Raw genomic sequence first — 15,293 nt, forward strand, 5'->3', positions numbered from 1 at the left:
TATTATTATTAGGCCTATTAAATGTTTATAATGCAGTATTTATTTATTTATTGTGTTTAAAGCTTTTCTGTAAAGCTTTTTAATTTATAATCATGGACTCACAATAAGCTAAATGAACTGTAACACTGTGTGATGTAGTTTCGCCTATACAAAAGTAGACTTATACAGAAAGCCCCAAAGGTAGCCTATCAAATTCCTCATTTATATTAGCGTATTCATAAACTAGTAAACATCATTTGCATAAGGTGCAACAGCCAATGACCATGAAGTCAGCTCCGCCCACCAGGAACGTGGAACTACTTCCTTCAGCAGGTGCGCTCGTGCACTGGACAACTGCAAAACTTTGCGTTGAGACACTTTAGTCTCATGTGCTTCCGTCCATAAAAACTCACCCTTCGTTTCAGTTAATTTCACACGTCTATTTACCGAGGCTGCGAGGATTTTCAACGAGACCGGATTGATGTTTACCGACATGGTGTCCAAGTTGACATCGCTTCAGCAGGAGCTCCTGAGCGCCTTGTTGGACTCAGGGGTCACTAAGGATGTGCTGGTCCAGGCGCTGGAGGATTTATGTCCGTGTCCCACCGAATTCGGAATAAAAATAGAAAAACCCTTGTCCCCGGCTAGCAACGGCGGCAGCGACTCCAATGATTCAAAGCCGGTGTTTCTGACTCTGACCAGCGCGCAGGGTAAAGGCGGCAAACTGTCCGGTGATGAAGGCTCGGATGACGGGGACGACTTCGACACGCCGCCGATCTTGCGGGAGCTGCAGTCTCTCAACACTGAGGAGGCGGCGGAGCAGCGCGCGGAGGTGGAGCGCATGTTATCGTGAGTTATTCAGATACAGATACTTGACTTTTCATTTCATTAATGGCACCTTATTAAAATAGGCTATTATATGCAAATAATTTTTCAATGTCACGTTACAATGTAGGCCTACATGTTAAATAGTTTATTTTAATTTTAACCCCATAAGAACAGTGCGCAATAATGAGCAGCTCTATAAAATAACCGTGTGCCTGTAGTAATTCTTCTAATTTCTCAGTTGAAATTTGTTTAATTTTATCCTATTTAAGTTATTTATTTTGTTATATATATATATTATATATATATATATATATATATATATATATATATATATATATGTATAGCTATACTTTTGCTTGCCCATTTTTTTATAAAATGATCTGATGAAACCAATAGGCTACCAAAATTATTGTGATGCAGCTATTTTTTTCCTTCTTAATTCAGTATTATTTTAATATTGGTTTAATAACTTAATTATGCAGCTTTAGGCAAAAAATCGAATACATTTGAAATTTAGGCAAAAAAATCGAAATGTTCCTGCGTATAAGTAGGCTATCTATAGAAGACAATATATATTGACGTAAAGTCAAAACGAAACCACGTGTAGTTGTTATTAATTTATTTCTATAAATCATCAACAGAAAGATACACAATGTCGTATGAATAGAGGGAAAAGATATCTAGTTATTCATTGTCCAAAGTTATAGTCTTAAATCAACATTCTCGAGCACACTCTAATGTGAGGGGTTATTTCCCCAAACAAACACGAGCGGATCCGTCAGACATTTTCATTTTTTGTTTAAACATATTGAACCGTTCACAAGCGTTTTACTTGTTCTATGCTGAGAGCTGGTCAAATTTATTTCACACACAGGAGGCCTACAAATAACAGAATAATTAAGGTAGGCGTATTGACGTAGCCTATAGAATTAGAGGCATTTCAAATTATATGCAACCAATGTCAGGGCCAATTATAGCATTATTAATTTTTTTTATAATTATTGTAATACTATATCCAGTTCTTATACCGTCATTATACAGTTATTAATCCCAAATAATCAACTCAGTTTGGATAGAAGGGAAAATTCTTCTTTTTTTTTTTTTTTTTTGGAAATTACAATTCGTTTTTTAAACTTCGAGACTAACAATAATTAGAAAACATTAATTGTGTTTATTATGTCTGAGTTACTTTTGAAATAATTTTGCATGCTATTTTTATTTTTTAAATTAATATTAAATGTTATTCCATGCCAGTTAGCCTAGGCTATATTTTAGACGTTTGTAGTCTTTTTTCATATTTGAGCTTTTCAAAACAAAAAGGCATAATTGTACATAACCTAAAATACATAAACACATAGCAATAATGCAAAGTTAGCCTAGTACTTGTGAATGCTCATACCAGTGGGTCGTGTCGTTGTCAGTGAGGACCCGTGGCGCGTGGCGCGCACTGTCAAAGGATACATGCAGCAGCACAATATTCCTCAGCGCGAGGTGGTGGACGTGACGGGTCTCAATCAGTCTCACCTGTCGCAGCACCTGAATAAAGGCACACCGATGAAGACGGCCAAACGAGCCGCGCTTTACACCTGGTATGTCCAGAAACAGCGCGAAATCGACAGACGTAAGTCAGCATCTGAATATAACCTTCAAATCTTTATCTTCTCCAAGTATGTAGACTTTGTTTTGTTGCCCTTTGGACACTTTTTTAAGTCATGCTTAAAAATAAATACATCTCTTTGCATTATAGCTATATCAAAACATACAAGTGAAATTAATTTTTAAGCTCTATTTATTTTATAAGCTATATTTTAATTTTTTTGTTGTTTGCATCTGGTATTGATGTTTTTATATAAAATAATGCAGTAAATAATTGTTTTATATATTATTACATTTGATTACGAATCATTTTACATATACTTGTAAAACATTTATTGTAGCCTATTGTTTTTCATATTGCATTTTATACACGGTCTATTATAAATTACCTACACCACATTTATTTAAATCTATATAAAAAGTAAACCAATTTTGGGAATGTTTGTATTTTTTTTTATATCCTCTTGTTTCTCGAACTTTGTTCAGATAATTTAGAAGGTAATTTATCCATAAGTTTGTAGACTGCATAATGTTGTTCTTTACTAGCCTACATTTATGAAGGACAGTCATTTTTCAAGGTCAGCATATTTTAAGAAACATAAGTAGTTTGCGCCAATTTGTATGGAAGTGCATTTAGGCCTTATATATATATATATATATACACACACACACACACACACACACACACACACACACACACACACACACACACATGGAAGTGCATTTAGGCCTATATATATATATATATATACTCGGTTTATATGGTATGTAAGTATATAAGTATGGGGCTTACAGAACAGAGCTTGTACACACTCACACACACACACACACACACACATATATATATTTATATAATGTGTGTGTGTGTGTGTGTGTGTGTACAAGCTCCGTTCTGTAAGCCCCATACTTGGATCTATTACTATTACCGTACTCAAAATAGCATCTTCATATGGGCCTCCCCATCCAAGCACTATCTATGATGATTCTGCCTTACTCTGCCCCAATCGTGTCCCCCTCTTATTTCCGCAGAGTTCGACCGTGTTCAGGGCTCTGACCCCAGTGACTCAGGCAGTCAGGATCAGGTCCTGTTTTTTTTCCCAGAATTCAATCATACCGGACACTGTTCGGGCGCTGCGGGAGGTTCTGGAGGACCAGTCGGAGATGAGGGGGAGCCGGGCTCTAAGAGGATGAGACGAAACCGTTTCAAATGGGGTCCGGCATCTCAAGAAATACTCTATCAGGCTTATGAACGCCAGAAGAACCCCAGCAAAGAAGAGAGGGAGGCGCTGGTGGAGGAATGCAACAGGTAATGTTCTCTCTTGTCCAGCAGACATGCAACTCTAATTTAGTTTATATAAACACCCTAACATGTATTATATTATTTTTATTTTTATTATCTATTTTTTATTTTTATTTTTGCATTTTATTATATAACATAAAATATATACTGTGTCTTTTTAAAGTACTGACACCTTATTTTTTATCGATTTTTATATTCTCTTGTTTCTCAGACTTTGGTTGGGTAACTAATTATTTATGTTTATTTTTATTTATACTTTAAAACAGTGGCACTTATGCATTAGTTTTAGTTTTATTATAAATAAGTTAAATTACATCTCATTAATTACATTTGTTTCTTAATTTTTTCTGTTAAACAGTATACATTTATTTGAACACATATCTATTACAAATAGCAGTTGGATATTTTTCGTATTGTTTTCAGGGCAGAGTGTGTGCAGAGAGGTGTGTCGCCTTCGAAAGCTCATGGACTTGGATCTAACCTGGTCACGGAGGTTCGTGTGTACAACTGGTTTGCTAACCGGCGTAAGGAGGAAGCCTTCAGACAGAAACTGGCTATGGATACATATCCACCCCACAGCATGAACCCCCTGTTGTCCCATGTATCATCACACACCCAGCACCATCACGGTACCTCAGATTCAAGTAAGATTTCACTGCTGTGAATGTAACAATCACACAGAAAACACAATCACAGACTCTGTTTACACCTGGTATTAACATCTGTCTCAGGTAATCCGATGTCATGCAAACTGTGTTATTTTAGTATTATTTATATACCATTATAGTTTTTATTAATATTTCGAATTTGGTTTCATTTTTATATTTTCATTTATATTGTCATTTTTATTATTATTATTTTTAAAATTACTATAATTTATTTTTTATTTCAGTTTTGATTTTTTTTTCTTTCTGTTTTTATTTATTTATTTCTAGTAAGTAATTTCAGTGCTTCAACTTAAACTTATATCAGTTAGTTGCCAAGACAGCATTTCTGATTTTTTAAACTAATATTTACATTTTATTTTATTTCAATGAACACAAATGTTTTAATAGTTATAGTTAATGATAATAACCCTGGTTTACAGCTGTATTTAAGCATTATGAGTGTTAATATCAGGTGTAAGCATGGTTCACATATGCAGTAAAAGTGTGTGTGTTTCATTGGAATTCTTCCGTCGCATTGGTGTGTGAACAAAACACACAGCCACACCCGCAGACACATGTGAGATACAGGGACGTAAAATCTTTAGGGTCAAACCAGGGTCAAGTCAAGGTTCGAGGTTTGTGTCTGGGAGGGTGTGTAACACAAATGTGCTCCCTCAGAAGATCGATAGCTTGTTGGAAAAAAAAAAATTTAAACCCAGAAAGATCATGCAGGAGCTTAAAACGATCATATAATAAAATCAAAGTGCTTCAGCTTAACTTTTGGCAACTACAAAAGGACACTTTTCCGTTGAAAAGCTGTAAACCGTCAGCCTGTGAAATGGACCGAATTCCGCAGAATGTTTACAAATGGATTAATATTACGTCAAGAGAGTGAGTCAGAGAACAGCGTGTTTGCTCAACCTGTGTGTTCTGCTTCAGTCACTGACCTCCAACTGTTCAAAAGCTCTTTGATTGTATTTGTTTGCCCGGAGCAAGAAAATGCACAACATTTAGCATAATCAGATTTCAGGTATGTTTATGAGAATGCATATAAGGAATAGACGGCCTCATAAAGGCCTTTCAGTGTTTGGACTGCAGACTCTTATCATTTTAGCTGCATTTACAACTACACAACGAGGTCAAATAAAGATAGACAGAATCAGGTCAGTATGTGTCAACTCGCAGGTTTCTCTGTTTCTCACCATTTTCGATGTGACAAAACAACTAATTGCACATTTTTGTTGCCAAAGCATTAACTGTGGACAACATTACAGATGTGTTTCTTGTGTGTTTCCATGTAGAACTCAGGTACAGTCAACAAGGAACAAGTGAGGTCACTTCCTCCACAACCATCAGTCACCATGGTAGCAGCCAATCAGTATTGCAGCAGGTGTCTCCGGGTAGTCTGGACCCCTGCCACGGCTTGTTATCGCCGGATGCCAAAATGGTAAAGAAAAAACTGTCACGACGTGCACGCTTTGACAAGTACGGGTCTACCAGCCCTTTTTTTAACCTGAACTCCCATGTAGTCGCAGAGATCAATGTACATTTTACAGACATGATTGATAAAGTCGCCTTTATTTGAAAACTGACTCAACTAGGTCAAAGAGAGCATTGATCTGGCATGTGCAGACAGTATGTTTAACACCGCAACCCTGCCTTTATTCACTTTTATGGCCGGTGTGAATTGGTCCCCCACTAATAAACATTTGTTATGTTATGTTAATGCGCTCTCACAGTCCAAAAACACTGCTTTTCACCAGAGGAAAGGAACCACATCCTTACTTGCAAAGTGTTTGTGTACCTTATATGTATTTACATTGTGTGTGTGTGTGTGTGTGTGTGTGTGTGTGTCCAGATCTCGGTCTCTGGTGGAGTCTTGCCTCCTGTGAGCACTTTGACCAACATTCATAGTCTGTCTCAGTCGTCTCATCATCATCATCATCATCATCAGCAAGCACAGAGCCTCATTATGAGCCTGGCCGCTCAAAGTGAGTGTATCGCCATTTTATTTCCTCCTCCTCCTTCTTCATATCTTACATCAGTGGTTCTTAAACCATGGTACATACTGTACACTGTAAAAAATGTCCTATTAAATTTATGGTAAAAACTGCAGTCATGGTTGCCAGAAAATAATACAGTGACTATATTTCAGGTATTTCTTGATGGCATAATGGTGCCTGTATATATTTTATTTCCACTGTATAATTACATTATAAGGGGGGGACCAATTCACACCGGCCATAAAAGTGAATAGTAATAGTAAATACATAATAGTATATATATATATATATATATATATATATATATATATATATATATATATGAAGAGTTTCGTTGCAAAACGAGATACCTCCGTTTTTAACATTTTTGTCAAAACATGTTTATTATTATGTTATCATGTTATTATTTTGTTTTATGGTGCTACTTAGCTGTATTTTTTAAGTTATGAAGGTTTAAATCAAAACAAACCAACTGCAGTTGAATTGATATTAATTGGAATGCACAACCAAAAAACAAGATTTTTGAAAAATTAAAAAAACGTTATCTCGTTTTGCAACGAAACTCTTCATATATATAATGTAATATAAAATACTATTATGTTTTTTCTGATATGATGAAAGGTGGTATTTGGCCTGAAAAGTTTAAGAACCACTAATGTACACTGTCATTCATTTCTTTTTCTTATTAGTTATCAAATGGAATTTCAAAAATAATTCAAACAGGCTCTCCAAACACTCCCCCCTCCTTCCATTGTTCAGACAAACAGATAGCCACACCCCCAAACTCACATCATTGGCTGAGACTGTTGCCGTGCAGTAATGGTCGAGATTCTAAAACAGAGCAATGTTTTGATAGCAGGAGCAACAGTCTGATTAAGCTCTAGTTTCAGATATAGTTAGATCTTATAAACACGTTTATAGCTAGCTACTGAGTGATAACACATCTGGTTTAAAGACAGACATTTAAAGGTCACTCTATTGCCCTCTTGAGTACTGGAGTGTCTGACCACCACAGTAACACAAGAACATTTTATGCTTAGGTCAAGTGAGTTTGTGTTTGCACACTTGCCTAAGCCAGTAAACGGACATCAGCCAATCATAACAGAGTTCATTTACAGGTTCATTTACAAGCTTTAAAGAAACAATAGCAAAATCATCCTGTTAAATTCTAAGGATCAAAGATTCAAATCATCATGTAAAACTAAAATGTGACTGTTCTGGTGCAAAAAAAGAACATAAATGGACTCAAAATTTTGAAAAAGTGTAGGATGTGGCCCCTTTAATTCTTTTTTTTATTGCGACGTAACATAAATTATTGCAGAAACATTAGAGAATGTAAAAGAATACTAAAGAGACAAAAAAAAGACAAAGATTTCAAAGAGATGTCATCTCAATATATGTGAAAAGTACTGACTGTGTGTGGCGTCATAAATATTTGTGTTATTTTAGTATCATTGAGACACTATAATAGTTTTTATTAATATTTTGAATTAGTTTTTATTTTTATATTTTCAATTTTCATTTTAATGTTAGTTTAGTACTAACATTTTAGTAGTTTAGTTGTATTTTTTCCAGTTGATTTTTTTGTCTGTATATTTTTTTAGATTAGTTTTTTTAGTACATTAAGACAACTAAATAAAAAGAAGAAAAAATGATAACAGTAAATTTCAGGGTTTTTATTTTTATTTTTGATAACATTTATTTTCTTTCAAGTAAGAAAAATGTTATTGTTTTTTTTAATGATTTTAGTTTTAGTTAACTATAATAACCCTGGTGTGTGTGTGTGTGTGTGTGTGTGTGTGTGTGTACTTGTTTTGACTATACTTGTGAGGACCAAATGTCCTCACTTATATTGTGAATTACTTTGACAACCCATTAGTGAGGACATTTGACTGGTCCTCACTAGTTAAAAAGGTTTATAAATCAGCCAAAGGAAGTTTTTATTTAAATCTAGTGTTTTGCACATGTTGCTGTGATGGGTAGGTTTAGGAGTAGGGTTTGGGTTAGGTGATAGAAAATATCATTGACCTGATGTAAAATCAATGGAAGTCTATGCAATGTCCTCACTAGCAAAACAAACGTGTGTGTATGTGTGCGTGCCCACAAGGATTATTATTATTTTAATCCTTTTCATTTTCAAATCTTTTAGAACAATTTGACCAATAAGTTATGGCTTTGACACGGTTTTTCATGTTTTGCCAGGTCTGGCATCTCCTCAGTCTCAGAGCGTGCCAGTAATCAACAGCGTGTCTGGGCTCACTACCCTGCAGCCAATGCAGTTCCCACAGAACACCAGTCTGACGCAGCTGACCACAGCTCACCTCTCCCAGCAGCCCTTCACACAGTCGCACAGTAATTACCAGTGCTTATTAATGCAGAACATATTGTGATCCTGAACAACAATGTGCAAAAAACTCACATTTCGCCTGTCTTTTTCAGTGTACTCTCCCAAACAAGAAGCTGGCCAGTTTTCCCATCCATCTCGATATACGACCATGGACACCAGCACCATCACACACCTGGGCTCCAGCAAGCAGGTCAAACTTCAGTTTCTGGTACTTTTTATCCACCTTATTTGAAACATAAGAGCGAGTGCAGCCATTTGTAACTTGAATGTGTGAGGATTTTATTTTTATTTTTTTACTTTTTATCCTATGCATAAACACTGGTTTGTGCATTTTATTATTTTTCTAGCTATTTACTTATAATGGCTAATGAATCTGAAGTCTCGCACATACACATAAAATAGCTTACTTCCGCATTGCAAAATAAGGTGGATACATTTTTTATAAAGTGGTCAATGTTGTTATTTCTCTCTCTGTACATAAACTGTGCATATATTGCGGTCATGATGGATAATCAGTACTCTTTGTTGTCACTGCAGTGTCCATTGCAGGCCTGGTGAACAAACGCACCGAAGCGAGAACTTCCTTGGCAGCTTAGCAACAGCAGTCCATGACCTCTGCGTTTCTCGGTTATGTTGGTAACCTGTCAGCATGGAGAAACAATAGGAGCAGCACTGCCTCTGGATTCTGCAAAAAAATGAAGAATAATTTTTGATATATTACAGCTTTAAGCCATAATGGATGACAGAACAAACTGGCGGGAACTTGCTAAGACGATTGAATACTGAGCCGAAGCTTTCACACCCATCGGTTTTAGGTGATGAAACCTTCAATGATACTGTACATACGATTTAATGAGGAAATATGGTTTGTTATAAAACACAAGGTCAACTTTTCAGGCAAAGCAACAACGACAACAACAAAAATAGTCAGTCGATCACAGATGAGATTTTGTTTTCCACACGCATGTTTGAGATTTGAAATGTATCCCGAATTCTGAAAGAAAATCATCACATTATTGTGTAAATTCACATTTTTCACAACATCAAAGTGGTCTTTCCATTTCAATGCATGGACTTGCACATAAAAGAGATCCCAAAAGATGCTACAAATATAATTGCTTCTCAGGGATTGATTTCACACTACTCCATTGTAGCTAATATTATGAGAATGTGTATAACTGCCTAAAGGCTTTTTTATATAAGTTTTTGAATCACCTCAATCATATTTATATTTGTTTAAATCGATGAATAATACATTTTTTGAAGAATACCTCCTGGCTTTAGTGCTCATTTTTATTAGTTTAAGACAGTGATGATGTGTTTATTTCTTTGAGAAAGAATTTGCCATAGCAGAAAGTAAGGCCACACTTTGCATAGAAAATATGTTCACACACACTAATGGAAACTCAGAGGTGTGAAGGAGGGGTGGAGACAGAGATGGGCAATAAAAGGGTGTGTATTTGTTTTCCATGCCCCATTAGGTCTATTTCCCTTGTTGTCTCACTGGTCAAAGGGCATTCAAGTATCATCTGAGTTCACTTTTAGGAAGTGAACAGGTGAAGCCATTTCCTTTCTTCTTCTCACATGACTTCTCTAGCATGTGATTACAGTTTTTTTTCCATGGAAACTGAACTACTTAACACAGCACCCTGGGGATTCATTTCTTAATGAAGCAAGTGCATGACTGCAAAAGGTTTCAGTGTCTTTGACAGTGAAGAAAACAAGTACTGATTTATTACTGAAACTGGCAGTGGTTCTGAATATTTACAAAGTCCAGTTCAGGTTCAGAAAAGAAATAATAGGAAAATATGCAAAAATTAAATGTATTTATTTTGTATAGTATTATACAGTATTGGGTCACTCCTTGTGCAAAGTGAAGATAAAGAAATGTTAATTGAGCAGTAAATCATTCTAAAGGATCATGTGACACTAAAGACGAGTAATGATACTGAAAATTCAGCTTTGCCATCACAATAATTATTGTGATGGCAAATAATTAAAAATTATTTAATTTAAAATATGTTAGAATAGAAAACAGTTCTATTCATTAGCGATTAGCGATTAGCATAATAGCTTCCCCTGTAAAGTCCAGAGGACACATGCTGGGACATGGACAATAGAAGACAATGTGGAGGCGTGGAGCAATGAATGTATAGACATCCTTCAGAACAGGTCGGCAGAACAGATCATATGTCAGCTTCTGCTGGACACTCACTGGGGTCAAAGGTCAGAAAGACAGGAGACAGAAAAGCTGACTTTACGCCTGTAACCCTCTGTTCTCTTCCCACACTGCTATAACTTGTGTTTAAGGAATGTTAAACAAGTTCAAAACAAGTTGCTTTATCAACAGATTACCACAGAAAATGTTGTTTTAATCATTCCTTAGTTTGAAAGAAAATATATTGTATTTACAGTAACCCAGCTAACAAAAATGTTCTTAGAATGTTTTGCTAACATTCCCATTAAATGATTAGTTCACTTTCAAATTAAAATTTCCTGATAATTTACTCACCCCCATGACATCCAAGATGTTCATGTCTTTCTTTCTTCAGTCGAAATGAAAAATTAATGTTTTTGATGAAAACATTCCAGGATTATTCTCCTTATAGTGGACTTCAGTGGCCTCCAAACGGTTGAAGGTCAAAATTACAGTTTCATTGCAGCTTCAAAGCGTTCTACGCAATCCCAGACGAGAAATAAGGGTCTTGTCTAGAGAAACCTTCATTCATTTTCTAAAAAAACATACAAATTTTATATATTTTAACCATAAATGCTCATCTTGAACTAGCTCTCTTCTTCTTCTTCTCTATTAGAATTCCGGCAGTGTAGACACTGCTAAGTGTATTACTGCCCTCCTCAGGTCAAAGTTTGAACTAAATTGTCATATACAATATGCTAGTGCAAGTATATAACAATTAGTTCAAACTTTGACCTGTGGAGGGCAGTAATACACTTAGCAGTGTCTACACTGCTGGAATTCTAATAGAGAAGAAGAAGAGAGCTAGTTCAAGATGAGTATTTATGGTTAAAACGTATATAATTTTTAATTTTTTTAGAAAATGAGTGATGGTTTCTCTGGATATGACCCTTATTCCTCATCTGGGATTGTGTAGAACACTTTGAAGCTGCAATGAAACTGTAATTTTGACCTTCAACTAGAGGTCTAAAGGCCATTGAGGTCCACTATATGGAGAAAAATCCTGGAATGTTTTCATCAAAAACCTTAATTTCTTTTTGACTGAAGAGAGAATGACATGGATATCTTGGATGACATGGGGGTGAGAAAATTATCAGGAAATTTTAATTTGAAAGTGAACTAGTACTTTAAGTTATGAAAACGTTATTTCTGAATTATTTTTAAACGTTGAAAACATCCAGTTTTTTTTTTTTAATGTATCAAGAAAGGTTTTTTTTCCAACATTTACATAACTTTTACATAATCTTAGTGAAAGTTATAGGAATGTTCCCTGTTAGCTGGGAATGCATTTACATGTGGCAAGACATTCTGGATGGTTTAAAGGCATACATCTACTTATTTGTGTTTTTGATGACAAACTTGTGGTTTCTGCAGTTTAAAAATGTGTTTTATTTGAGCTGCAAGGTTTCAGTGGTGTTTTATATGGTAGATTTCTGGTAATGCATAACCAACATAACTCTTGTGAGGGTATTTTTCTCTAAACAGACAATTTTTTGTGCATGCATCATGCAAAAGTTATAGACTTTACCTGCTTTCCATGGACATCACAGAGGGTCCTATATGATGTTGGCTTGATGAAATTAGAGAAAGGGCCATTATCCCTTGATCACTTCCACCACCCGTGTCCAGCTAACAGGGGGTCCAGTGTGTGGGCCAAACATCAGCCCACAGTGACCCCATACTGAGATCTTCTTGACTTGTTGACTTTGTTTTAAAAAATGCTGACTAAGGATATTGCTCAGCCATCAAATGTTTTAAGATAAGGTCTATATTATGGTATTCATTTAAAATACAAAAAAATATGCAAATTATATATACACTCTGTTCAAAAGTTGGGGGTTGGTACGCTTTTTTTAAAGGAATTTTTTTTATTCAGAAAGGATGAATTAAATTAATCAAAAGTGACAGTACAGCTTTCTATGTAAGACAAATGCTATTCTCTTTATATTCATCAAAGAATGGTGAAAAAAAATCTAATTTTCCACAAAAATGTTAAGCAGCACAATTGTTTTCAACATTGATAATAATAAGAAATGTTTCTTGAGCAGCAAATCTGTATTAGAATGATTTCTAAAGGATCACGTGACTGAAGACTGGAGCTGAAAATTCAGCTTTGCCATCACAGGAATAAATTACATTTTAAAATATATTTACACAAATATATTTATTCACAATATTACTTTTTCTACTGTATTTGTGATCAAATAAATGTACCCTTGGTGAGCATAAGGGACCTAAAAAAAAAATCTTTTGAACAGTTGCAGGCAGTGATAGTACAATGCTCATTTCACCAAGCAAATAGTGCTGAATTTCGTGAATAAAATAGTGTTGTAGGAAAGACCACCTAATCCGAGACCAAGTCCAGACCAAGACCAATGTGTGTTGAGACCAAGACAAGACCAAGTTTTTGAGGCGTCAAGACCAAGACCAGACCAGCACCCCTTAAATTCACAAAGATCCTGTTACGTATCCGGCACCTGCTGGTTCCTGCTTTTCCCCACCAGAGGTTGCCGGTTCACCATTTCATTGCACACACAGTCATACATCACTCTGGACTACATTTCCCATAATTCACCATCTAGAAACCAATCACACACTCGCACCTGTTTCCCATCAGTGGACCCTTTATAAGCTGCACCCAGACACACATACAGGGCTGAGTATTGTTTAGTCGTATGTTTTCTGTGTTAATCCTTTTTCCTAGTTCCCAGCCTTGCCTTGTTTTTGACCCTGGACTGTTTCTCCCTTGATGATTGTTTGCTGCCTGTCTTGACCATTGCCTGTGACTTGGATTACTCTTCTGCCATGCCCTTATGTTTCTGTTTGCTGGTGTTTGACCCTTGCCTGTATGACTACGCTCATTCTAATAAAGCCTGCGTTTGGATCTACCCCTTGTCGTCACAACTCCCAATGTTACAGATCCAGAGAAAAGATACCTGAGAAATGACTTATTTTTAATCAATAAATATAATTAGAATAAGACACTATAGAACTGTTAAAAATCAAATGAAATCATTTACAACAAAATTCATCTTTGCACTGCAGTTAAATTACAAATGCATAAATAACATTGAGAATAATGTTTAAAAAAATATATTTAATATTTGTATAAAGGCATGATTGCAATCATGCTCAAATTTGTAAAAACGGTTCTCTTGCTCCTGTGATATTGGTTAATTATAGCATTATCTTTCTTGAGCATTTGTATTAATTTTGGTGACATTTTTGACACAATCAATCATTAATTTCTAAATCAAACTAGAAATAAGTTACTAATTACATTGAAAGCAGCAAGTTTTACATCTAATCACATCAATTACTTTAATAAATAAATCAGACAATGCACCAGCAGATTAGTAATATCCCCAGCAGTTGTGGTCTTGACCGGTCTTGAAACAAAATCCCGAGTCCTCTTAGTCTGAGACAAAGACAAGACCAAGACCTTCAAAAAATGGTCTTAAAAGGTTAGTTCACCCAAAAATTAAAATGATGTCATTTATTACTCACCCTCATGTCGTTCTACACCCATAAGACCTTCATTCATCTTCAGAACACAAATTAAGATATTTTTGATAAAATCTGATGTCTCAGTGAGGCCTGCATTGCCAGCATCAACACTTTCAGATGCCCAGAAAGGTACTAAAAACATATTTAAAACAGTTCATGTGACTACAGTGGTTCAACCTTAATATAATAAAGAGACGAGAATACTTTTGTGCGCCAAAAAAACAAAATAACGACTTTTCAACAATATGTAGTGATGGGTGATTTCAAAACACTGCTTCATGAAGTTTTGAAGCTTTACGAATCATTTGTTTGTTGTGGTTTGGGTCGCGTATCAAAAAGCCAAGGTCACTTGAATTATTGAAATTTGAAACACTTATAATGTAACGAAGCCTCGTTTACTGAAATCACGTGACTTTGGTGCTCCGAACCACTGATTTGAAACAAAAGCAGAGAAATCGGCTATCACTAGATATTGTTGAAAAGCTGTTATTTAAAAAAAAAAAGTTTTAGCACACAAAACATATTCTCATCGCTTTAAAATATTAAGGTTGAAACACTGTAGTCACACTGGCTGTTTTTAGTACTTTTCTGGGCATCTGAAAGTGTTAAAGGGTTAGTTCACCCAAAAATGTCATTTATTACTTACCCTCATGCCGTTCCACACCCGTAAGACCTTTGTTAATCTTAATGAATTAAGATATTTTAATTGAAATCCGATGGCTCCATGAGGCCTGCATAGGGAGCAATGACATTTCCTCTCTCAAGATCCATAAAGGTACTAAAAACACATCTAAATCAGTTCATGTGAGTACAGTGGTTCAATATTAATATTATAAAGCGACGAGAATATTTCTGGTGCGCCAAAAAAAACTAAATAACGACTTATATA

At 35.4% G+C, this 15,293-nt stretch overlaps 1 protein-coding gene across 3 annotated transcripts; it reads left to right on the forward strand.

The window, feature by feature from the left end:
- The first annotated feature begins 271 nt into the window (after nt 1-271).
- On the forward strand, nt 272-9,970 carry hnf1bb (HNF1 homeobox Bb). 3 transcript variants are annotated; one of them, XM_048166823.1, is made up of 9 exons: nt 272-828; nt 2,229-2,428; nt 3,505-3,709; nt 4,127-4,347; nt 5,652-5,797; nt 6,209-6,341; nt 8,556-8,705; nt 8,793-8,908; nt 9,238-9,970. In XM_048166823.1, exons 1-9 carry the CDS (start codon nt 461-463, stop codon nt 9,256-9,258), a joined length of 1,560 nt encoding a protein of 519 aa, XP_048022780.1. In that variant the 5' UTR covers nt 272-460; the 3' UTR covers nt 9,259-9,970. The 3 variants fall into 3 exon arrangements, with proteins under 3 accessions (XP_048022780.1, XP_048022778.1, XP_048022779.1); XM_048166821.1 differs by having other exon boundaries at nt 273-828; nt 3,433-3,709; XM_048166822.1 differs by having other exon boundaries at nt 275-828; nt 3,433-3,709; nt 8,793-8,890.
- Nucleotides 9,971-15,293: the final 5,323 nt, after the last annotated feature.

The sequence above is a fragment of the Megalobrama amblycephala genome, linkage group LG18, assembly GCF_018812025.1.
Source record: "Megalobrama amblycephala isolate DHTTF-2021 linkage group LG18, ASM1881202v1, whole genome shotgun sequence".
Taxonomy (NCBI): domain Eukaryota; kingdom Metazoa; phylum Chordata; class Actinopteri; order Cypriniformes; family Xenocyprididae; genus Megalobrama; species Megalobrama amblycephala.

Excerpts from the sequence above, each read along its gene's own strand:
- hnf1bb (XM_048166821.1), top strand. The coding sequence starts at position 461 with ATGTTTACCGACATGGTGTCCAAGTTGACATCGCTTCAGCAGGAGCTC. Across the intron at positions 4,348-5,651 it reads TCACGGTACCTCAGATTCAA|AACTCAGGTACAGTCAACAA; the intron begins GTAAGATTTCAC and ends GTTTCCATGTAG. Across the intron at positions 5,798-6,208 it reads TATCGCCGGATGCCAAAATG|ATCTCGGTCTCTGGTGGAGT; the intron begins GTAAAGAAAAAA and ends GTGTGTGTCCAG.